Below are 24,274 nucleotides of genomic sequence, written 5' to 3' on the forward strand. Positions count from 1 at the left end.
ATCCTAAAGTGCATCTAAGTAAGGATCTCTGCTCTGTGGTCTTTCAAAATCCTGTGAACAAAGACTCTGAGATTACTTTTTTTTTTTTTTCCTGAGATTACTTTTGCAAAGGCCATTGATTCCCAAAATATAATTATCTGGGCTGGCTAGGGCATCTCACTCATGTATGCTTAATATTGACTCAGTATTTTGAAGGAATACTTTGTAGTAGTTATTAATTCTTGTAACTTGTGAAATATTAGACTATGTAATGCCTCCAGTCCCTTCCAAATCTAAAACCAGACTTCAGTTTCTACCTCCTGTGGCAGTACACACACTTGACCACAAGGTGGTGATGAAGGAACAAAATACGAAAACCCAGATCCCCTTGGAAGATGGAGCAGCCTTTGGAAACCTATGCTAACATTGAAGGGCAGCCTGCATACTATGAACGAAGGAATTTCAAAAATCATAGGAAAATGGAATTAGAGTGTGAGTTTATTTTGATGCAGGACATTTTTGAAATCTATCCATAATTTTTTCATCATCTGCATTTTCCATGAACTTGTTGAAGACACCTCATTTGGCTCCCAACTCTCTGGGGCAACAAATCAGACTCCTTTGAGAATACAATTATAAGCAGTTTACAGAACCTAAAATCAAACTGTGGACAGCCAAGACCAAAGGCATATAAATTAAATGAAGTCTCTACTACTCCCATCTCTGTCTTTCTCAGCAGATGTCCTTACCTTCTGTGTCAAAGAGAAAAATAAAATAAAAATGGTCCTAAGTCATTCAATGTACCTATTCCACTGCCACCTTCCCTCTATCTACATGAAATGGATGTCATTTCTTTTTATTCAAGACTAAAATCTGCATCATTATTCCTGATCCATTCTACACTGCCTTCCACCAAGTTTGGGGTCCCTCTACTTCATACTTTCTTATATTTTCAAATTTGCTAATTTATAGCAACTTATTTTTCTTCATGTAAAGGTGTGAGGTGACATTTGTGGAAATGAAATGCATATTGTGAAAAAAATAACATGGATTTTAAATTTTTGAGCAATGGAATCAATAGATGGCATAATGGTTATGTCACCAGACTTCCACTTAGTTGACAGTGGCTCAAGTCCCAGACTCGGGGCTTAAAATTCACACCAGATATGTGTGTGTGTGTGTGTGCACGCGCGTGCCCAAGATCCCAAGAGGAGAATGGAGGAGAAGGGATTGCAGCATGCCCATCTCCCCAAGGGGTGATTTCTGGCTTTTTGTCTCTGTCTTTCTGTCTCTCCAGTAAGTGCACCTATCCTATAGCAAACATCTCTAAAAAAAAAAAAAAAAGAGTTACCAAAATAAAGTTGTACTTTAGTTCTATTTCCCATGAACTGCTTTGTTTTGTTTTGTTTCATTTGGTTATTTGTTTGTTTTTGCTAAAGGGTATGTGTCCTCACCAGAGAGACAAAGAGAGGGGAGAAGAGAGAGCATCCCTATAGGGAATGATCATGACACAATACTTTCTTTTCCCTTTCCCTCTTTTTTGGGGATTTTGGATGTGCACTTACAAACGCTCATTTGTTTCTCAAACAGCTGAACCCAGAACTCTAGTTGTGCAGTCAGCCATGTGGAGCCCAGCTGCCTTAACCACCAGGCCATGGAGCCAGTCCCTATCAACTTCTTAAAGTCCCCTTATGTACTATATATGGTATTTATTTTATTTTTACTTTTTTGAGAGGTTTTTGCTATAGGGCGTGTGCACTTGCCAGACAGACAGAGACAGACATACAGACAGAAAGCGAGAAATCACCCCCCAGAGGGGATGGCCACGCCACAATCCCTTCCCCTCCATTCTCCTCTCGGGATCTTGGGCACGCACGCACACGCGCCCGGTGTGAGTTTTAAGCCACCGGGTCCAGGACGCGAACCACGGTCGACTACACGGGAGTCCAGCAGCATAGCCATTATGCTAACTGCTGGTAGAGCAATGGAACAGAATTGAGAACCCTCAAACCCCAAAACATACAGCCAATTGATCCTTGACAGAGGGCACAAGACAATCCAGTGGGAAAAAGAAAACCTCTTCAGTAAATATGCTGGGAGAACTGGATATCCACCTGCAGAAGAATAAAACTAGATCCTTATCTCTCACCACTAACAGAAATTAATTCAAAGTGGATTGAGGATATAAACATAAAACCTCAAACTATAAAAGTATTGGTAGAAAACACAGGAAAAACTCTTGGAAATCTTGGAGTAGGCAAAGACTTCTTAAAAAAGACAAATGGGACTATTTTAGGCTTAGAAGCGTCTATACAGTCAAAAAAACAATAAGTAGAGTGAGAAAACAATCCTCAGAGTAGGAGAATATATTCGCAAATTATACCTCAGATAAGAGACTGATAACCAGAATATACATGGAACTCAAGCAGCTTACCCACAGAAAAATAACCCAATTAAAAGATGGGAAAATTAGCTGATTACACAATTTTTTGAAGAAGACATACAAATGACCCAAAAACATATGAAAACCTGCTCAATACCTCTTATCATAAGGGAAATGCAAATCGAAACCACAATGAGATACCACTTAACCCCAGTCAGAATGGGTAGAATTAAGAAAATAAATAACGATAAGTGCTGGTGAGGCTGTGGTGAAAAGGGAACTCTTTTACACTGTTGGTGGGAATGTAAATTAATATTACCACTTTGGAGGATGATGGAGATTCCTTAGAAACCTACAAATACAACTACCATACTAACTCCACTTTTAGGTGTTTACCCAAAAGATAGAAAAATCCTTGTTTATTGTAGCATTATTTATAATCACTAGGACATGGAATCATCCCAAATGTCCAAAAATAGATGATTGGATTTAAAGAATGTGGCATATGTACTCTATGGAATACTACTCAGCCATAAAAACATGAAACCCTGACATTTGATACAGAGTGGACGAATATGGAAGACTGAATGCTAACTGAAGCATGTCAGGTTATGAAAGCTAGACTTTGTATGATCCCACTCAACACATACTGATTTATCTGTGCTCTGTGGCAGAAACTGAAAGTCTGGAAGGTATAGTAGACAGTAGACCACAGGAAGGGCAACAAGTAGACACTAGAGATAGTAAGAATAGGGGTAATACAGGGTCAGGTAATGGAGGAAGGGAGGGAGGGAGGGGAAAAGGGAAAGAAAAAGAAAAAAAGGTATGTTTAGTTGACAAAAAAATGAAAAGCCATTTGCTGATTATGATGTGTACAGTAATGTCTTTGTCTTGAGTGATATGCATGGTAATTGTGCTGGAAAAAGAAATGTTATACACTGCGAAGATATATGTGATTTACTAAATAAATAGCAAAGGAAGATTAAGGTTTCAAGGGGTGATTATGCCATTTTTGATGGGAGGTTGACAATCAGGGCTCTGCCTTCTGGTACACTTCCTCAAGGCAAGTGAAAGAGCTGCTTCTCCTGATCAGAAACTGGAATAAGGCATCTTCGTTAAGCAACAGGGGCTGGATTTCGATGGGGTCGCCTCCATTCAGAATAGCAACAATCGTGTGGACACAATTAAGTGGGACTAAACAACAGAACAAGACCCAGGGTCCGCGTTGGTGGCCAAGGCGCCAAACCATGTAATATGGATTCGTGGTATATCTGACGCTACGTTCGTTACCTTCCAGGTGGAAAAGAACATTTGTTGAAAGGACATTGTTGGAGACTGTCCGGAAGAACTCACAAAAGAGTGCCTTGCCTAGACATTCTTGGTAACAGGTCGTCAGCCTTCCCTTGCAGGGAGGGACCAAAATCGTCTAAGGAGCACAGGTCCTCTCCTGATATTCCCGATTCGTGTAACCAGAGATATTTACGTTAAACCAAACGTCAAGTCAGTCTTAAGCCTCAGTTTCCAGCGTAAATGAGGAACCCCGGGCAGATGGTGTGGACTCTCCCCCAACTAGCGACGTAGAAAATGCTCTGTAAACGCTGATTGGCTTTATCGCCTGGCTCACCCGTGGACCAAGAACTGTGGCTGGCTGAGGCGTCGCCCTGGCGACAGGTCACGCAGCCGCGCAGTGAGCGCCTGCGGAGACCTGGTGGCTGCTAGGCAACGGTAAACATTCCCGGCTAAAGCCAACTTTCTACTCCTGGGGCAGGCATTGCTCTTTCTCTAGAGACCCTCCTCAGAGGCTGCATTAGTCTGTTTCGGTGAGTCCTATGGAACCGAGAGTTGGGGTTGGACTTCAGGGTCCAGGAATTCAGCATGTCTTTCCGAGGACGCAAGGAAAGGTTCAGAGAGGCAGAAAAATTCCTTGAAAAGGCATTTCAGTGATTATCTACTATCTACTGTACCTATCATTTTAGAGGGGTCAAAAGTGAGATATCGTCGCTTTATCCAGAGATTTGTCTAAGATCTTGCACTGACAGGTCAAAACTAGGTGTTTGCTATTCTATACGAATGCCACTAGCTGCATGTGGCTAGTCTGAAGTGGGATGTGCTCTAAATGTAAAATTCATACTGGATTTCAAAGGCATATGTAGTATCTAAAAATAAAATAACACATTCATAATTAATAAAATATCACAACAAACACAAAATTATGTTTGCTGTGTGTTGAAATGATAGTATTTGGATATGTTAAATAAGATGCATTAAAAGTGATTTCACCTGTCCCTTTTTTTCTTTTTTGAGTGTAATTATTTGAAAAATTGAAATTGCGTAAGAGGCATTCATATTTCTACTGGCCAATACTGATCTAGACTAACACTTAGGTCTGACAATATCTAGTCAAGATCTCTTGTACTATAAATCTGTTTTGAATTATCTATACCCATCTAGTGAAGTAGGTGTGTCCAAAATGGTGAGTACAAGACTACTATAAAAAGCTCACAGTTCTAGTGTTGTAGGACCTTGCCACCCAACATGTATCAATCAGAATTTGCATTTTAACAAGCTCTTCAGGTGATTCTACACATAAAAGCTCCAGAAGCATTTAGAGTTTAGCCATCAATTCTTTTTTCCTTTGGCTTCTTCTTGAGTACCTAGGCTGTATTTCCCAGAGTACCTGTATTAGGATTACCTGCATTTTGAACGAGCACCCCAAGACATGTTTTGCATACTCAAATATGAAAAATATTCATCTCAATACTAATTGAATTTCTATTCATCCATCCAAAACAAGGCCAGCATGATCAGCAGCTTCAGTGGCATCAGCATCACCCCAAAACTTATTAGAAATGCATATTCCTGACTCCCAGTCCCAGCTGCAGGGGTTATTGAAGGCCAGGCACAGTTTCTAATTTTTATTTCTCTTGTTTAAACCTTCAATTTGGGAAGACTGGAAAGATTTTGATGGGTTTTATTTGGGAGGAGTAAAGGAATTCATGTATCCTTAGTCCTTAATTCCCCCTCCAATGTCCCTTTCCCCAATCTTCTTGCTCTACTTTTAATTTTTCTTTTCCTGACCCTATCTCTTCCAGGAGTAAAGATGACTTTTCAGGCCACAGATAAAGAATTAGACCTGAAAAATACTGAAAAGAATGTAGAAAATTCTATGCTTTCAAGACTGAATGATATAAAAGCAAAGGGAAGAGTGAACTGTTTGACATCCACGGGAAATGAATTTGGGACACAACCCCTGACATTTAGGCATTCTACAAGAGCTCAGGAGAGAACAAGAAAGCGACAGCAGCCTATAAAACTGGAGCCTCTGGTAAGTGCAAAAACAAGCATGTCACTTTTAGGCTACAGAGAAAGTTGCAAAATTATTTAGGGGGTTGAAAGTCTTTTCTATACTCTGAATTGACAAAGAAATAGTGAAAAACTGAAGGTTAAAACCTTGCTTAGGAAAGTGTAAATATTATAAAGATTTATTCAACAAATACTAAGTTCTAGACACAGTAAATTGGGAAGTACAATAGTGAACTAAGTTTTCTAGTAAATAAATCCTCTTTGAGATTATGCAAAATACTGATATTTATCTATATAGGTTTTAAGCCTCTGTTAGGTATTAGGGTACCATTTAATATTGGAAACTTCAATGGAAGTATTTTATGTATTTATGGGGTTTTATTATTTTCAAAGTATACACCTGTGTCCTAAAAAATTTATGTTTATCTGACAATAATTTTAAAGGAACCATTTTATGTCATTAGATAATTGTAAGTGTATGTAAAAGAGTAATGAAAGTATATAAAGTAAAAGTGAAAGTTCTCACCCCCACCCTCAGACATTATCTACTGTTATTTGCGGTTTTGTGCCCTTTGAATGGTTTTACATGCTTAATCAAATACATTTGCATACAAGTATGTGTATAAACATATATGTCAATAGTTTTAAAGTAAGATTATACAATACATACTGATCTTCCAAGTGCTTATTTTCTCTAAACATAGAGAATTCTTTCTAATCTGCACATATAAATGTTTCTTTTCTAACAGTTGTACTGCATTTTGCTGAATAGATTTTCCATAATGTAGTAGCCATTAAGTGATCTTTTATTGACAGGAGTTGTTTCCTTCTTGCTTTTTGTTTTGTTATTTTGCTGCTAGAGCTAATGCTTCATTGAATTACTTTGTCTTTGTACATGGATTCATGGAAATGGCATTTTATAGGTCATAGAATTTTGAAAAATATAGCCCAATTGCCCTCTAAAAGTTCAACCAATGGCCGACTCCATGGCACAGCAATAAAGCACTACTCAAGGGAAGCTGAATCCCACATGGTGACCATGATACAAATCCCCAATTCAGTTGGCCTGAAACACGTCAGGCACACATGCATGAATGCCCAAGATTTGATAGACTGATAAACTGAAGAAAAGGGATTGAAGGTCCTGTGGAGGGTGTTTTTTCTCTCTCTCATTCTCACATATGCACACACAAGTTCTATTATGAATAAATGAAGAGGGAAAAAAATTAAGGTTTAACTGGGCCAGCAGGTGATTTGGAGGTTAAAGCAGCTGGATGCCACATGGCTAACTGTACAGTTCAAGTCCAGGACCCAGAAGCCTGAAAATCATGCCCAACACATATATGATCAAAATCCAAGAGAAGAATGGAGGAGAATAGATTGTAGTGTGACCATTCCCCCTAGGGGGTGATCTCTCTCTCTCTCTCTCTCTCTCTCTCTCCCCCTCCCCCCCCACTCTCCAGTGAAATTTTCAAAATAAATGGTTTAACCAATCTACCTTTCCACTTCTACCTACAGTGCATGAGAGGACCTGTTTACGTGCATCTTTGTCAATCCTGATGATATCAGTGCTTTTATTTTTGCTATACTGATAAATCAAAAGTCACGTCACATTGTTGTTGCAATTTGCATCTACTTAATGAGGTTAGCTACATTTTCATTCGTTCATTGGCACATGTATTACTTCTTCTGTGGATTATCTGTTCATAATCTCTGCTTTAAAATTAAGTTGTTTATTGGATCAACTACAGTTGTACAATTCTGAAGGCCATGTGAGAAATCTCTGGGTTCATGTTCTGGGCATGCCTCAACATCTCTGACCTTGAAGACAAAATGTCCAATTTAGTCCAAGCAACAAAGAAGAATAGGAGAATAACCATTAAAAATGAGGACAATGTGGGACCAGCAGTTAGCATAATGGCTATGTCACTGAACTCCCATGTAGTCAACCACAGTTTGAGTCCCAGACCCGGTGGCTTAAACTCAAGCCAGGCGCATGTGTGTGCATGCCCAAGAATGGAGGAGAAGAGTTGCGGCGTGGCCATCCCCCCTGGAGGGTGATTTCTCTTTCTCTCTGTCTTCTGGGGAGCACACACGCCCTATAGCAAAAAGCTCTAAAAAAAAAAAAAAACTAAAAAAAAAAAAAAAAAAAAAAAAAAAAAAAAAAAAAAAAGGACAATGTATGGGAAATCTCAGACATCATTAAATGGCCAAATATCCACATAATAAATATTCCGGAAGGTGAAGAGACAGGTAAAGGCATAGGAAACATCTTTCATGATATATTAGCTAAAAGCCTCCCAAATTTAGAAACAGCATGCAGACATCCAAATCCAGGACATACAAAGGACACCAAATATATGTAACATAAGATCCTCTCCAATACATATCATAGCCCAATTGGTAAAAATTAAAGACCAAGAACAACAGATGGCATGGGGATTAAGGCTTTAAACTCCCACATGGCAACCATGCTTCAAGTCCCAGACTTGGAAGCTTGAAAATCATGCTGGGTGCATGTGCATGCATGCCCCCAAATCCCAGGAGAATGGAGGAGAAGGGATCGTGGCATGGCCATCTCCCTGGGGGTGGGGGTGATTTCTCACTTTCCTTTTCACTGTCTCTCTGTCTCTCTCCAGCAGGTGCACACACCCTATGGCAAAAAACAAAAAACAAACAAACAAACAAAAAAGACAGAGATAGAGACAGTATTTTCAAAATGACAGGATAGAAATGCCAAGTTACTTACAAAGGTTACCCCATTACACTAATATCATATCTCTCAACTGAAACAATGCAGGCAAGGAAAGAATGGGAAAAGGTATTAAAAGACTGAAAGAAAAACAATTTCTGCTGAGATTATTCTTTGAACGGGAAGGAGAAATAAAATCACTCCCAGATAAACAAATGCTGAAAGAATTCATCAGACAAAACATCTCTTCAGGAGATACTTAAGGAACTACTATACCAAGAAAGCTAAAAAGGAGACAAGCAGAAGAACCCAAAACGACTGGAAAAAAGAAAAATCCACTCATATTGGTGATAACATTGAATGTAAGGACTAAATGTAGACTCAACTATTTTACACACAAGCAGGTTTAAGTACAAATCTACCAATTATTTGATAGACAGTTGTCTCCACAGGTTTCAATTTATGTATTTATTATAATCATTACTCATTGCATAAGACTAGATAATAGAGGAAAAGTCCAAATGTTATAGCTGAACCTTTGTAATGAATTCAAAAAAAGGCTGAAATCAAAAACTTTGTAAAGTCTATAAATCACAGGCTTTGCCATGTCTTCATTTTTAAACACCTCTTTCTAAATTTTTGTTGTTGTTGCATTTTTGAGGTCTTCTTTCTTTATGCACAGTGCAGTATGATCTTACAAAAATTAACAGTGTATGAGTAAAAGTGTTCTTTTTCTATATCTTCCTGTGAGCTATTGTTATGTACAGTTTTGTCTATCTCGAGTTCAATCAATGATAGATACCCACAGATTTGTTCAGATTATAAACTCTATCTCCCATACTCTTCTACATGGAAATTACAAATTCTTCTTTCATTGGCTGTTTTTTAAAATATATTTTTATTTCAATTTCTTATGTACTTTAAATCACAGATGTCACTTAGCTTGCAAAGTGAGTATTCCAACATATATACTTTTCTCACCAATCGAGTTGGGAATACTATCCACATCATCTTCAATAGACAATAACCCATCTCTCTGTCCCACAAATGCCCCGCCCCTCCATTTTTCTCCTGAATGTTCTTCCTCAGACTCTCTTCCTTCACCCACTCTCTTCCCACACTGTATCCAGTATTTATAACCATTTTCTATGTTTCTATATTTCTATATCCTCTAGTCATTCAGTTTTGACCATAGAGTGTAGACAGTCGGTATATATTAAGTGGAGACATACGACGTCTCTCCTTCATTGCCTGACTTGCTTCACTCAGCAGTAAATCTTCCATATTCATCCACTTTCTGTCAAAAGCCAGGGTCTTGTTTTGTTTTGTTTTTATTTTGTTTGTTTGTTTGTTTGTTTATGAATGAGTAGTATTCCATAGAGTATATGTGCCACACTTTTTCAATCCATTCATCTCTTCGTAGGCATTTGGGTTGGTTCCATGTTTTAGCAATTGTGAATAATGCCGCAATAAACATTGATGGACAAGCACTTTCTGAACTAAGGATTCTTCTGTCCTTTGGGTAGATACCAAGGTGGGATTGTTGGATCATATGGTAGTTCTATTTGTAGATCTTTGAGGAATCTCCATATTGTTTTTCATAGTGGCTGGACCAATTTACATTCTCACCAGCAGTGTAGAAGAGTTCCCCTTTCACCACACACCTGCCAGCACTTTGTTTTTTTTAATCTTAGTCATTGTGACTGAGGCTAGGTGGTACCTCATTGTAGTTTTGATCTGTATCTCCCTTACAATGAGGGGTTAATGAGGGATGTTGAGCATTTTTTCATATACATTTTGGCTGTTCATATATCTTCCTTAGAGAGTGGTATTTTCAACTATTTCTCCCATATTTTAATAGGGTTGATCATCTTTTTTCAGGACAGCTGCTTGAGTTCCCTATGTATTCTGGTTGTCAGTCCCTTATCTGATGCATAGGTTACAAAAATATTTTCCCATTCTGAGGGCTATTGATTCACACTGATTGTGTCCATGGCAGTGCAGAAACATCTTTATCTGATGTAATCCGACTTGTCTATTTTGGGGATTATTGACTGTGCTTTGGGGGATTTTATTTAAGAAGTTTTTGACCTACTCCATGTCTCTTGGAGTTTCCCCAGTGTTTTCCAGCAGTAATTTCATAGTTTGAGGTCTTAGGTTTAGAACTTTCATACACTTTAAGTTGATATTTGTCAATGGTGAGAGGTAGGGGTTTAGATTAATCTTTTTGCAGGTGGATATCCAGTTTTTCTAGCACCATTTGCTAAAGAGATTTTTCTTTTCCCACTGGATCAACGGGTACCCTTTTTCAAAAATCAGTTGGCTGTATGTTTGGGAGTTTATTTCTGGGTTCTCTATTCTGTTCCATTGTCTTCCTGTCTGTTTCTGTGACAATACCATGCTGTTTTGATTATCACAGCTTTGTAGTATATTTTTGGGTCAGGAAGTGATATGCTACACACTCCACTCTTCATGTGCAGAATTGCTTTGGCAATATAAGGTCTTTTATGTTTCCAGACAAATTGTATGATTGTCTTTTCTAGATCTGTGAAGAATGTCTCTGGCACTTTAATTGATATTGCATTAAATATGTAAATTAATTTGGGTAGAATTGCCATTTTGATTATATTCTTCCAATCCAGGAACATGGGATGTCCTTCCACTTTTTTGTGTCATTTTCAATTTCCTTTTTTAGCTTCTCATACTTTTTCTTGTGGAGGTCTTTAACTTCTTTGGTTAGATTTATTCCTAGGTATCTTATACTTTTTGTGGCTATGGTAAATGGAATTTCTTTTTTCAGTTCTATCTCAACCTGCCTGCTGTTTATATATAGAAATTGTATGGATTTCTGTATGTTGGTTTCGTGTCCTGCAACTTTAATGTATTCATTTATTACTTCCAGGAATCTTTTCATGGATACCATTGGGTATTCTATGTATACAATCATGTCATCTGCAAACAGAGATAGTTTCACCTCTTCTTTTCCTATTTGAATGTCTTTTATTTTATCCTCTTTTCTGATTGCGTTGGTGAGGACTTCCAGTACTATATTGAAGAGGAGTAGAGAAAGTGGGCATCCTTGTCTTGTACAAATTTTTAATGGAAAGGCTTTCAGCTGTTACCCATTCAGGATGATGTTAGCTATGGGTTTTTTATAGATAGCTTTTATTGTGTTGAAAAATGACCCTTCTATATAGATTTTGCTGAGAGTCTTAATCATGAATGGATGCTGTATCATATCAAACACTTTTTCTGCATCAAATGATATGATCATATGGTTTTTCTCTTTCTTTTTGTTAATATGGTGTATTACATTTATGGTTTTACATATGTTGAACCAACTTTGCATCCCTGAAATAAAGCCTACCTGGTCGTGATGTATAATCTTTTTTATATGTTGTTGGATATGATTTACTAGTATCTTATTGAGAATTTTTGCATCTATATTCATCAGAGATATTGGTCTATAAATTTTCTTCCTTGTCCTGTCCTTATCTATTTTACAGATAAGGGTGATGGAGACTTTGTAGAATAAATTAGGGAGAGTTCCACCCTTTTGGATCTTTAGAAATAACTTGAGCAGAATGGGGGTTAACTCTTCTTTAAAAGTTTTGTAGAATTCAGAGGTGAAGCCACCAGGACCAGGGCTTTACTTTGTTGGGAGGTTACTTATTACTGATTCAATCTCCTGGATTGTTATGGGCCTATTCAGACTTTCTACATCCTCCTGACTCAATCTTGGTAGGTTACGTGTCCAGAAATTTGTCCATCTCTTCCAGATTTTCTTGTTTGTTATCATATTGTTCATAATATCCTCTAATGATGTTTTGTATTTCTATTATGTCTGTTGTTATATTGCCAGTTTCATTGCAAATTTGATTTTCCTGGTTCCTTTATCCTCCTCCTCCTCCTTCTTCTTCTTAATTAGTCTTGCTACTGGTGTATCTATCTTGTTTATCTTCTCAAAGAATCAGCTTTTGCTTTCATTTATTTTCTGTATAGTGTGTCTATTTTCTATTTCATTTATCTCTGCTCAGATCTTTATTATTTCTTTTCTCCTGGAGTTTTCTGAATTTTTTTACTGTTGCCTTTTCTTTAAGGCATGATGTTAGGTGATCCATTTGCCTTCTTTCCATCATCTAATTGCTATTAACTTCCCTCTTATGACTGCTTTTGCAGTGTCCCAAAGATTATGGAAACTTGTGTCCTCATTGTCATTAGCTTCCTTGAATCTTTATATTTCAGTCTTAATTTCTTCAGTAGTTGTGAAGTCATTCAGGACTGAGTTATTTAGCTTCCATATATTTGTGTATTTTTGAGGATTTTTCTTGAAATTAATCTGAAGTTTAATTCCATCATGGTCGGAGAAGATGCTGGATATAGTTTCTATGCCTTTGAATATGTAAAGACTTGCCTTGTGCCCTATCACATGGTCAATCTTTGAAAAGGTTCCATGTAGGGATGAGAAAAAAGTATATCTTGTGGTTTTGGGGTGAAAGGTTATATAGATGTCTGTTAAGTCCATTTGATTTATGGCATCATATAGGTCCTTTATCTCTTCACTTATTTTTTGTCTAGATGATCTGTTCAGGGGAGATAATCAGGTGCTGAGTCTCCAACAATTAGTGTGTTGAAGTCTATTTCTCCTTTTAGATCTAACAGTCTTTTCTTCACCTATTTGGGTGCTCCTGAGTTAGGTGCATAGATATTTATAAGCGTTATACCTTTTTGATGGATTAGCCCTGTATAGTGCCCTTCTTGGTCTCTTCAAACTTTTTTTATTTTAAAGCCTATTTTGTCAGAAATTAATATAGCAACTCCAGCTCTTTTTTGGTTCTTATTTGCATGGAGTACCTTTTTCCAGCCCTTCACTTTTAGTCTCTATATGTCTTTATCCATTAGATACATTTCTTGTAGGCAACAGTAGAGGGTTTCTGGTTTTTTTTCCCCCTGTTTTGTTTGTTTGTTTGTTTGTTTTTTGTTTTTTAATCCATTCCACTAGTCTGTGTCTCTTGATTGGAGAATTTAATCCATTAACATTCAACGTTATCATCGATATTGCTGGTCTTTTTCCTACCTTTAAGTTGGCCATTGTCTTCATTTTCTTTTATTCCCTTGTTTTTGGCTGTTCATTCTTAATTTTTCCTGCAACAGGACTCTTCAGAGTTTCTTGAAGAGCTGGTCTGGTGTTGGCAAGTTCTTCAAATTTTGTTTGTCTGAGAAGATTTTAATCTTTTTTTCTTCCATATGAAGGATAATCTTTCTGGATATAATAATCTTGGTTGAAATTACTTCTGTCTTAACACTTTCAATATGTTTTCCCATTCTTTCCTTTCTTGCATTGTTTCCGTTGAAAGGTCCGGTGTTAGCCTGATGGGGTGATCTTTGTAAGTCACTTGTCATTCTCTCTTGCCAATTTTAGTATCTTGTCTTTTTCTGTGGTTTTGGCCAGTCTAGCTAAGATGTGCCTTGGGGAGACTCTTCTTGGTTTGATTCTATTTGGGATCCTTTGTATTTATTGTGTCTGGATGTTTGAGTGCTTCTCTAGACTTGGAATGTTTTCTTCCAGGATTTCATTGAACAGATTTTCCATGCCCTTGTTAGTTTCTTCACCCTGTGGGATATCAATTATATGGATGTTTGAACGTTTGATGGAATCTAGTATTTCTTGTATTTTATCTTCATTTTTTTTTCTTATTTTCTCTATCTTTTTGTTGGCTTTTTGTCTAGGAAAGAAGTTTTATCTTCTACATTGGAGATTCAATCTTTGGCATGGTATAATTGGCTTTTAATACTTTCGAGAGAGTTTTTAATTTCCTGCATTACAGATTTCATCTTATTCTTCCTTACGGTGTCCATTTCTTCTTTCAGATCATGGAAGGACTTCCTCGTCTCCTGGAATTTGTTGTCTCTTTTCTGTTTCAATACATAGAGTTTTGTCACTATGAATGTTCTGAATTATTTGTCTGACATTTTGGTAACTTCTGTTTTTTTCAAGAGATAGGGAGGAGTTATTGTTTTCTTTTGATGGAGACATATTTCCTGGTTTCTTCAAGCCTGAGTTTTTTGTTTATTTGTTTGTTTGTTTTTACTTCTAGCCATTGGGTGATGTATTCACTTTTGGATATCTTTTTGGAGAATGTTTCTGGCACTGGGAACAAGTTTGCTTCCTTTTTGTTGTCAATTGATGCGTGGTGAACTCTCTTCTGCTGTGATCAGCAATGTGGTCTACACAGGGGAAGTCTTTTGTCTGAAGAGCAGTTTCTCCTTTCTGGCCAGGGGGGAAATCTGAGGTTGGAAGAGCTGGGCTGGGGCTGGAGGAGCTGGAGCTCAGACTGGGGTCAGTGAAAGGCCCTGCCTCAATTTTCCCGACTATCCAGGAAGCTGAAGACAGAACTGGGCTCTGCTGGAGAGCTGGGGGCTGCCCTTTCTGGTGGGGGGGTGGCTCTGAGGTTGGGAGAGCTGGGCTGGGGCCAGAGGATCTGGAGTTGGGGGGTGGGGTCTAGTGAAGGGCCCTGCCTCAATTTCCCTGACTGGCCAGGAGGCTACAGATGGAACCTCATTGGCTATGTTAAAATTATCTTTGTTAATTTATAAGATCATTTGTTAACCTGATTTTTAATCACTATATTTTTCTTTAAAACTGTATTTCACAATAAAGAACATCATAGACAATTCAGTACTTACTTGTAGAATAACCTTTGCAATGGGTTTTGAATATTCACAACATAATATTGGGTCATCTGCAAAGTCAAGACACATTTGTGCATAGAAAAATACCTTATGGGGACCAGCAGTTAGCGTAATGGCTATGTCGCTGAAATCCCATGTAGTCGACCGCAGTTTGAGTCCCAGACCCGGTGGCTTAAACTCACGCCGGGTGCATGTGTGTGTGTGCCTAAGATCCTGAGAGGAGAATGGAGGAGAAGGGACTGTGGCATGACCATCCTCCCTAGAGGGCGATTTCTCACTTTCTATCTCTCTGTCTCTCTCTGTCTTTCTGGCGAGCACACACGCCCTATAGCAAAAACCTCTCCAAAAAAGGAAAATACCTTATGACTTTTCCAGTGACTCAATATGTTAAATGTTGAAGGTGGTGAAAATGTTTATAGCTTCTATTTATTACAAACCACATACATTCTTTTAAAGCTATTATGTACCCTATGAAAATATGTTGATTGTAAGTAAATTATGAATTACAATAAATATTTAAAGAAAGAAAAAAAAGAAATACATTAACATCTTTTCTTATTAGTTCAATTTTTTTACATTTAATCATAGTACATCTTTACAGCATATAAATTGAATTGTCCCAGCATGAATACATTGCATTTTATTCCAAACATATTACTATACATATTATACTCAACAAATGATTTTCTATTTTTGTGTTTGTTAAATGTTTTGCTCCCCCCCCCAGTTTACTCTCTACTACACCCTAATGTCCCCCCACTCCTCTCACACTGTCTCTAGAATCCACAGTTTCTCTCCATGCTTTTATACATTCCAATATTTTAGTTTCTTCCATAGAGTGCAGACATTCACTATAAATTAAGTGGGGATATATAATGCCTCTCTTTCATAATCTGGCTTGCTTCACTTAGCATTAAATCTTCCATTCTGTCAAATGCCAGGGACTTTTTTTAAATTTTATTTTTTATTGGCTGAGTAGCATTCCATAATGAATATGTGCTACATTTTTTCAATCCATTCAGCTGTTCCTGGACATTTGGATTGATTCCATTTCTTAACAGTTATGTGCAAGTGTTTTTCCACCTGAATATATTTTTATCCTTTGGGTAGCTAGATACCCAGGAGTGGAATCACTGGATCATATGGTAATTCTATTTGTAGATATTTTTATTTATAAATTTTTGAGGAACCTCCATATTGTTCTCCACAGTGGTTGTACTAATTTACATTCCCACCAACAGTGTAGAAGAATCCCCTATCTACTGCAGCCTCACCAGCACTTGTCATTCTTTATTGTTTTAATCTTAGCCATTCTGACTAGGGTTAGGCGGTTTTGATTTGCATCTCCCTTATGATAAGTGATGTTGAGCATTTGTTCATATGCTTTTTGGCTGTTCATATATTTTTCTCGGAGAATTGTCTGTTCAGGTCATTTGCCCTTCTTTTAATTGAATTGATTTTTTTGGGGGGGTGGGGAACTGTTTGAGTTCCTTGTATGTTTTGTTTATCAGTCCCTTATTTAAGGTACAGTTTGCAAATGTATTCTCCTATTCAGAGAGTTGTCTCTTCTATCTAATTATTGTTTCTTTTGCTGAGCAGAAGCTTTTTAGCCTGACACAGTTCCACAATATCTTAAATACAAACAAAATTACAGAACAAATACAACTGAAATGAACACAAAATGCAAAGTATCATGTTGAATTGACACTGAATGTCCACCCACAAGGTTGATATGTCTCAACTGCTTCCCAGTCTTCTCCAGAATTCAGTGTTTCTACATGATCTATACCATATTTGTATAGGATGTCATGTCCTCCCCTCAATTTTTCTCCCATGTAATTATTATAAAACTTTTTATATTTATTTTTCTCTGACATATTTGTCATCATGTGAAAAAAGTATGTCACTAACCACTGCTGACTACAGTTGTTCTGTATGACACCACCACAACTCATTCATGCATATTCATGTCTATTATGGACCTATGATGTGCCAGGTCATGCTGAGGGTACATAGAAATGAAGAAAGCAGACAGGATTACTGTTGATATTCCAGTAATTTTTTTTTTTTGAGGGAGAGATTTTTTGCTATAGTACGTGTGCACTCACCAAAGAGACAGAAAACAAGAAATCACCCCCCAGGGAGAATGGCCACAGCACAACCCCTTCTCCTCCATCTTCCTCTTGAGATTTTGGGCATGCATGTACACATGCCTGGCATGAGTTTTAAACTGCTAGGTCTGGGATTCGAACCACAGTTGACTATGTAGGGATCCAGCAACATAACCATTATGTCATCTGCTGGTCTTAACATTTCAGTAATTCTAAAGAAATTGGCCAAACAATTCATCTAATGATAGGTACTAATAATAAGAAAATAATACAAGGAATGCAGAAGAGACAAGTGGGAGACTTCATTAGGTTGAGTAACTACAAGAGTCTCCCTAGGAATGTCATCTGAACTAGTTCCCATGAGTAGTCTGTACTGTGTCAACTAGCACACATGTGTATGGATGACCCTTCAGGCTGCTTCATCTGGTGCCCAATGGAGTAGGGGCAAGCTGTCCCCTCTGAGCTTTGCCTAAACTAGATTGTTTAGCAAAATAAATGTTGATATTTTAAGTCACTAAGTTTAAAGTAGTTTCTTATGTACTAATAGATGATTAGAACAATATAAATTATATGAATATGCTAATTCATACAGTATTAAAAACTAATGGAAATAAAATGAAAATGACCTGAGGTTTTGCCATGCAGAGAGAAAGTAGTTTAATATTCGAGTAACTAGTTTCACATGTGTCAGTGACTATAATTGAATTTCTTTTTATTGAGTTGATAATACTGTGTATGTATTTCTCTGATTGGTTTCTTATGTATAACTCAACAATATATTATGCTATAGAAGCCTAAAGATAGCATAACGCACAAACTTTTCTGCCTCTTGCTTTCTTCATCAAACAAATAACTAAGTGGTCATATCACAACACCTCAAAAGTCTTAGCAATTGTTTTTATGGCTTACCATATTCTATCATAGATGAATTATCACAGTGTCTTTAGTGAGCACCATATTTACAATCATTATGATTTGAAAATAATATTTTTATAATATATGTATACTAATTTTTATTAATTTGCTAGGTATAATATTTTGTGTATAGCATTTAACACAAGTAAAATTATATCTGTAGTCAGAATTCCTACAACTATTATTGTTAAATCAAAAGATAAATATATGCATTTATTATTTTAGTTAACAAATGTTGGTGTACTAGTAGAATCTTGGAGTAGAATTTGATCTTTGTTAAGGCTGAATATGTGAGATGTTTTTGTTAGCATTAAGATTTCATGTATTTAATACTCATTGTATTTCTTTTTGTGAACTATATGAATCTTCTTGTTTCATTTTCTAATTGAGTAAGTTAATGTTTTTCTTTTTGATTTGTATGAACATGTTACATATCAATAAAATAATCTTTTTATCTGATAAGCATTGTAAAAGTTTCCCCGGTCCTAGGGATTTTGTCTTTTATTCTTGTATATAGAAATTTATATTTTTATAATGTTGGATTTATATCTTCTGAGTTTTATATAATAATTAGTTTCTATACTCAACAAAATTATTAAAATAAAATTATCTAGTGGCTACTTAGGTACCTTGTTTTAAAAGCATTTTTAAAACTTTTTTTTAAGTTTCGCTCTTTCACAGTTAAGTCTTTTCAGAACTTTTCCCAGTATAATGTATAAGGGGATCCAATTTTTCCCTTGATGTTGCATCATTATTTATTAAATAATATATTTTTCTAAATTGTCACCTTTACTACAAACTAGATTCTCATACAAATTTTAGAGTCTGTTCTGGACCTCCTGTTCTGATTTGTTGATCTGACTTCTTACTTACAGAATACACATATTTAATTATTATTAAATAATTAAACCAGAATACATGGTTTGCATTATTATAATTTTGTAACATTTTTTGATATCTTTCAGAGCTGGTCTTTCCTTTCCAAGAACTCTTTTCTTTTCCTCAGAAGTTTTCTATTACTTTCATGTATAAATTTAGGATTAGTTTATCTAATCCCTAAGTCATTCTGTTGGTATTTTCATCTCAATCATACAAAATTTACAGATTAACTTAAAACTGACAGTTTTATTATAATTAGTCTTCCAAATCAAGATAGGAAATTAGTCCAGGGATGAGATACAGGGATAGAGTCCAAAGGTACTGAAGACAAATTTATACTAATGTTAAAAAGATTAACATATCTTTCTCTTTCCCAAAGCCAGTGCTAAAAGTCTACCAAGATCATAAGCAACCAGAATATATATACAAACAGAACCGACTTCAGTTAATGGCTTCTGGAATCCTTAAACCTCCAGCAAGCACTGCAGCAAGTTCTGAATTTCTTGAGTTTCAAGAGGCTGTGAAGAAAAAGCAGGTATAATATTAAAATGCTTGATTGTTTCTTTTCATTTAATTTTAGTTTTATATTTCCAAGTTTTTCTTATTTAAGGAAAACTTGAACAATAGATGGAAATCATAAAGGAAACACTGAACATCTGTACAGTATCTTTGGAGCCTCTCTTGAATGCTGAAATAAGACATAATAATATTTTAAATGTTATAATTTTCTAAAATTTTCATTACTTTTATAAAAAATGGAAATCTTTGAAGTCATTGATGATGGGCAATGAAATACAGACTGAGCTCACTAGAAAGATAACTTTTGTAGCTGGAGAGAGTTGTAAGTGGAGAAGTTGCCTTGCAAGGTATAAATAAATAGTCACTCAGGGAAGAAATTGCCACAGCTTGGCTTTAAATTTGTGTCTGTAGTTTTGTGTGTGTGTGTATTTTAGGTTTTTTGGCATAGGGTGCATACTCACCAGAGAGAGAGAGTTAGAGGAAAACTCACCAGAGAGAGAGAGAGAGAGTTAGAGGAAAAGTGAGAATTCACCCCCCCCCAGGGTTGATGGCCATGTCGCTATCCCTTATCTTCCATTTTCCTCTTGGGATTTTGGGTACACACATCAGCACCTGGCATAAGTTTCAAGCCTACAGGTCTGGGGCAGGAACCATGACTGGCCATGTGGTAGTCCAGCACCTTAACCACTATGCTACCTGCTGGCTCCAATGTCTGTAGATATTAAAGAAAGGAACTAAATCAAGAGAAAATTTAGGGTGTATCTACAGTAATAATCCCAACAGAGTCAAGATTTGTCTGCACTTTTGTTTGAGAGATCTTTTGAGACTCATTAGACATTTGAGTGTTAGTTTCATTTCAGGCATTGGCTTTGTGTGCTAGAAATGCAGAGTTTTGGACAAGCTCTGTCCTTGAGGATTTCAGCATTTGGAGGTGGGTGATGGACAAGTGAACATACCTCAAGTGCAATGAGATATGATAAGCACTCTCATTGGTTATATAAGGCACAAAATGGTGAAGAACTGAATGGGAGGGACTCTTACCTGGGGAAGGGGATAGTCCATGGAGGAAAAGTCACCCTTGGGAGTTGCATCAGCTCAGAGGAATAAGTAGAGAGTTCATATGGTAGACAAGGTAGGAAGGGAGTTGGAGGTTTGAGAAGAAGCCAGGTAGATGGGAGTTCCCCATGAATTTAGGCAAGACCATCCTGAGAGAATGAAATCATATGAAAAATTTTATGGACTCACAGATTCAGTTAACATGATTTTCATGAAATGGAGAAAGCTAGATATCTTAAATAGAGCCAGGAAAGATTTGCTTGCCCATAAGTTAATTCATTTGACATGTAAAATAAGACTTCAAGAGCTTGAGTTTAAGGAAGAAAGAAACTGTATGGGCATCTGGAGTGAAGGATGCTCGGAGACTGAAAAGGAATGTGAAGTTGTGTGTCATGCTTCCTGGTTGTAGCTTTCACTCAGTGAAGAATTCAGTAAAGGGTTAGGGGCTACAGGAAATTTGGGGAAAGAGAAGAATATTCCATAAAAAAGAAGAAGGGTATTTATTATGAAAGTAAGGTAATTTTTTCACATATTGACTTCTCAGAATGAATTTAGCATTTAAATGCAACATTGAAGATTTCCTGGGAGAAAAAGGGGAAGAGGAAGAGAGTGAGGAAAGAAGGAAAGTTGGAGGCTTTCTGAAATTAAGGAAGATATCCACTTACCAAATCAGACTGGGTATCCATCAGAGAGAAGAACCATATGTGTTCTACATTTTATGAATAATGCCTTATTTTTCATCCCTAAACCTAGATATAAGTAACTACTAAATTGACTCACATCTTTGCATTAAATGACATAATTAAAAATAAGTGCTCAGGGACCAGGAGTTGATGTAATGGCTATGTCGCTGGACTCCCATGTAGTCAACCATGGTTCAAGTCCCGGACCCGGTGGCTTAAACTCACACCGGGTGCATGTGTGTTGTGTGCCCAAGACCCCAAGAGGAGAATGGAGTAGAAGGGATTGCAATGTGGCCATTCCCCCTGGGGAGTGGTCTCTCACTTTCTGTCTTCCTCTGTCTTTCTGGCGAGCGCACGTATCCTATAGCAAAAACCTCTCAAAAAAATAATAAATAAGTGCTCAGATGAAAATGCGTACCCTATTATGAAGAACTCTTTCACTTAGAATGCAAACTTTCTAAAGTCTATAATATAGAGAATGAATGTGTTTTCTGCTAAACTAGTAACACTTTAGTCTCATAAAAATATTAATATTAGGGACCAGTAGGTGGCATGGGAGTTAAGGTGCTGAACTCCCACATGGCTGACTGTGGTTCGAGTCCCAGATCTAGCTGCTAGCTTTCTCACTTTTCCTCTCTCCACATCTCTTTTTCTCTGTCTCTCTGTCTCTGTCTCTCTCTTGTGAGCACATGTATCCTATAGCAAATTAAAATAATAATAATAGTGATAAATAAAATTAAATAAATATTTTTTAAAACATAAACTTTAAAAAATATATTAAAGTTGATTGCAGCCCTTATTGAGACAAGGTGATGTACATCTTCCCTGATTCTGAGCATCAGATTTGGCCCGTTCTTTCACAAGAGAGAACAGTGCCATTGGTAGAAGAAGCACATTTTATCTTTTGAGTTCGAATATGTGTTTCCTTCATCTCTGAAACTGCTATATTTCAATGCTCAAACTACTGTTCAACAGGGTATATGGAATATAGTAAGTTTTGAGAATACAAACTTATTGGGGAAGATGTTCCACAGAGCTTTTAGCAATAAATCTGCAGAAGTGACAGCCTCTATCAGCTGTGCTAACAGGCCATAAAGTACTCATTTATATATTTACATTAGCTATTCAATAAAGCAGGTCCACTCTGGTGACTCTTTTATCGTAAAGCCAGTTATCTCTGAACAGTCAGACAAGATGATGACCTTTGTATTTAATGTCAGATTTTCTCACACAGTGAGAAACCTCCTTCACAGGAGGAATGGATGGAGATGATGCCACTCCAGGATTTTTTGGTAAAGAACAAAGAAATATGAGTGGTCCTGAGAGTGCAGTCAGTGAAGCTCTGGGAGTAGAGTAAAGCTAGGTGTGTGAGTATGAAGATTTCCCAGAGAGGGAGCCTTTCTGCTCCAAGTGTGGTCCATGGGCCAAGTGCAGACATAGGTACCCCAGGAGCAGATTAGACATGCAGAATCTTAGATGCTGCCCCAACAATAATGGATCTGCATTATACAACACTCCCAGGTAATTCCTGAGTACATTTAAGTTTGAGAAGCACTGGTCTACAGAACAAGCAATTATAAGTTAATAAAATATATGCATCTTTAAAGCTGTTACACAGTGATTCCCAATATTCAATGTAACCACCCATGACATTCACAAAGAAACAAAGTTTATAAGTTATGATAACAGCTGTCCAAGACTTCACTCATTAAGAAGCATCAGAGTAGTCAGAACTGGTGAAGAGGTTTTGGGAAAGAGGCTGCAGTGGAATGGGTCCAGAGCAACTGAGCAAGGACATTGGTGGCTCCCATAGGCCCCAGAGAGCTAGTGGTATTTCGATGTAACAAATATTGAGTTAAAAGGGGAATGCCAAGGAAGATTATCATTGTCTAACAACAGTTTGAAATTTTTCCATTCCAAAATGCTTGCCTTTGAGCCCTAGACATTAGATACCACATAGAAATTAGTCCTAGAGGATAATAGTTTGTTATTTTCCTGTGTTTGTGCAAACCTTCATTTTTAATACATTGTTTTCTCTAGAGCCATCTGCCGTCTTTTGAAATGTTCACTCCATCTCCTCCTAAACTGCCACGTACGGGTATTGGAAGAAGAGGTCTCTTTGGGACTGGGTCTTCAACTTACCCCAAGTACATTTTCCAAGACCGGGAGGAAGTCGTTAAAGCCAACATTCGTGATCCATTGCAAATCATTAAAATAATACGTGAAAATGAACATGTTGGATTTCTTTATATGATCCCTGCAGTTCCAAGGTCTTCCATTGAATATGATACATATAATCTCAAGTAAGTTCTATTTTATGAAACAATTTACTTAGCATTAAACATCTCAAATAAGATTGTAAATATTATCTGTAATTAATTAGATATTAATGACAAATCTGATCAAATATCATTTTGGTTTTTATCCAATGATAAATGAATCCTAATCACAATAATTTTATTGATTTTTTTCCTATTTATCTTTCTTTGATTCATAAACATTAGTGTTTTCTGAAGTAGTGTACTATTGTGTTTCTCATATATTTATATAATATTATGCCATCTATTTTAAATCAGTATTACAGATTAAAGTATTTTAATACTTAATTACAGATTAAGTATTTTTGATACTTTGCAATAACTGAGAAAAGAAGATATACTCTATAAAAATAGATTTATGCATGATTTGTTTTACATACCATATCAGCTTTTCTTTATAGAATAGAATTAAGAATTTTTAAAATAAAATGAGCTTGATAACATAGGGTATTCATATAAATTGACAATACATATGCACATTTTTTATTGCTTAACACAAATTTGTTGTTGATAAAATTTGAAGAGTCAAACAATTATGAATCTACAAATTGCTTTAAAGTTCAGCCACAACATCAGCTTTCCTCTATTTAGTTGAGCTGAAAACCGTTGATGAAATAATGTTTCTCTAATGGTGATACTAGTTTAGCTTTGCCACCACCAATTTCATTGAGCTACCATCCCCATTTTCTGCTCTCCTGTTCTCTCTTATTCAGCACTGTAGTTTTTGGAAATTGGCTTTTTTT

At 36.7% G+C, this 24,274-nt stretch overlaps 1 protein-coding gene across 1 annotated transcript in view; it reads left to right on the forward strand.

The window, feature by feature from the left end:
• Positions 1–4,111: 4,111 nt before the first annotated feature.
• DNAH6 (dynein axonemal heavy chain 6) overlaps positions 4,112–24,274 on the forward strand; it is a 314,451-nt gene continuing 294,288 nt past the window's right edge. Inside the window, exons 1-4 of the mRNA XM_006149128.1 lie at positions 4,112–4,182; positions 5,455–5,687; positions 19,335–19,490; positions 23,254–23,516. Of these exons, the coding sequence (XP_006149190.1) occupies positions 5,463–5,687; positions 19,335–19,490; positions 23,254–23,516 (644 nt within the window). The 5' untranslated portion in view covers positions 4,112–4,182; positions 5,455–5,462. The remainder of the gene's footprint in view (positions 4,183–5,454; positions 5,688–19,334; positions 19,491–23,253; positions 23,517–24,274) is intronic.

This window comes from Tupaia chinensis, unplaced genomic scaffold (assembly GCF_000334495.1).
Source record: "Tupaia chinensis unplaced genomic scaffold, TupChi_1.0 Scaffold000253_1, whole genome shotgun sequence".
Lineage (NCBI taxonomy): Eukaryota > Metazoa > Chordata > Mammalia > Scandentia > Tupaiidae > Tupaia > Tupaia belangeri.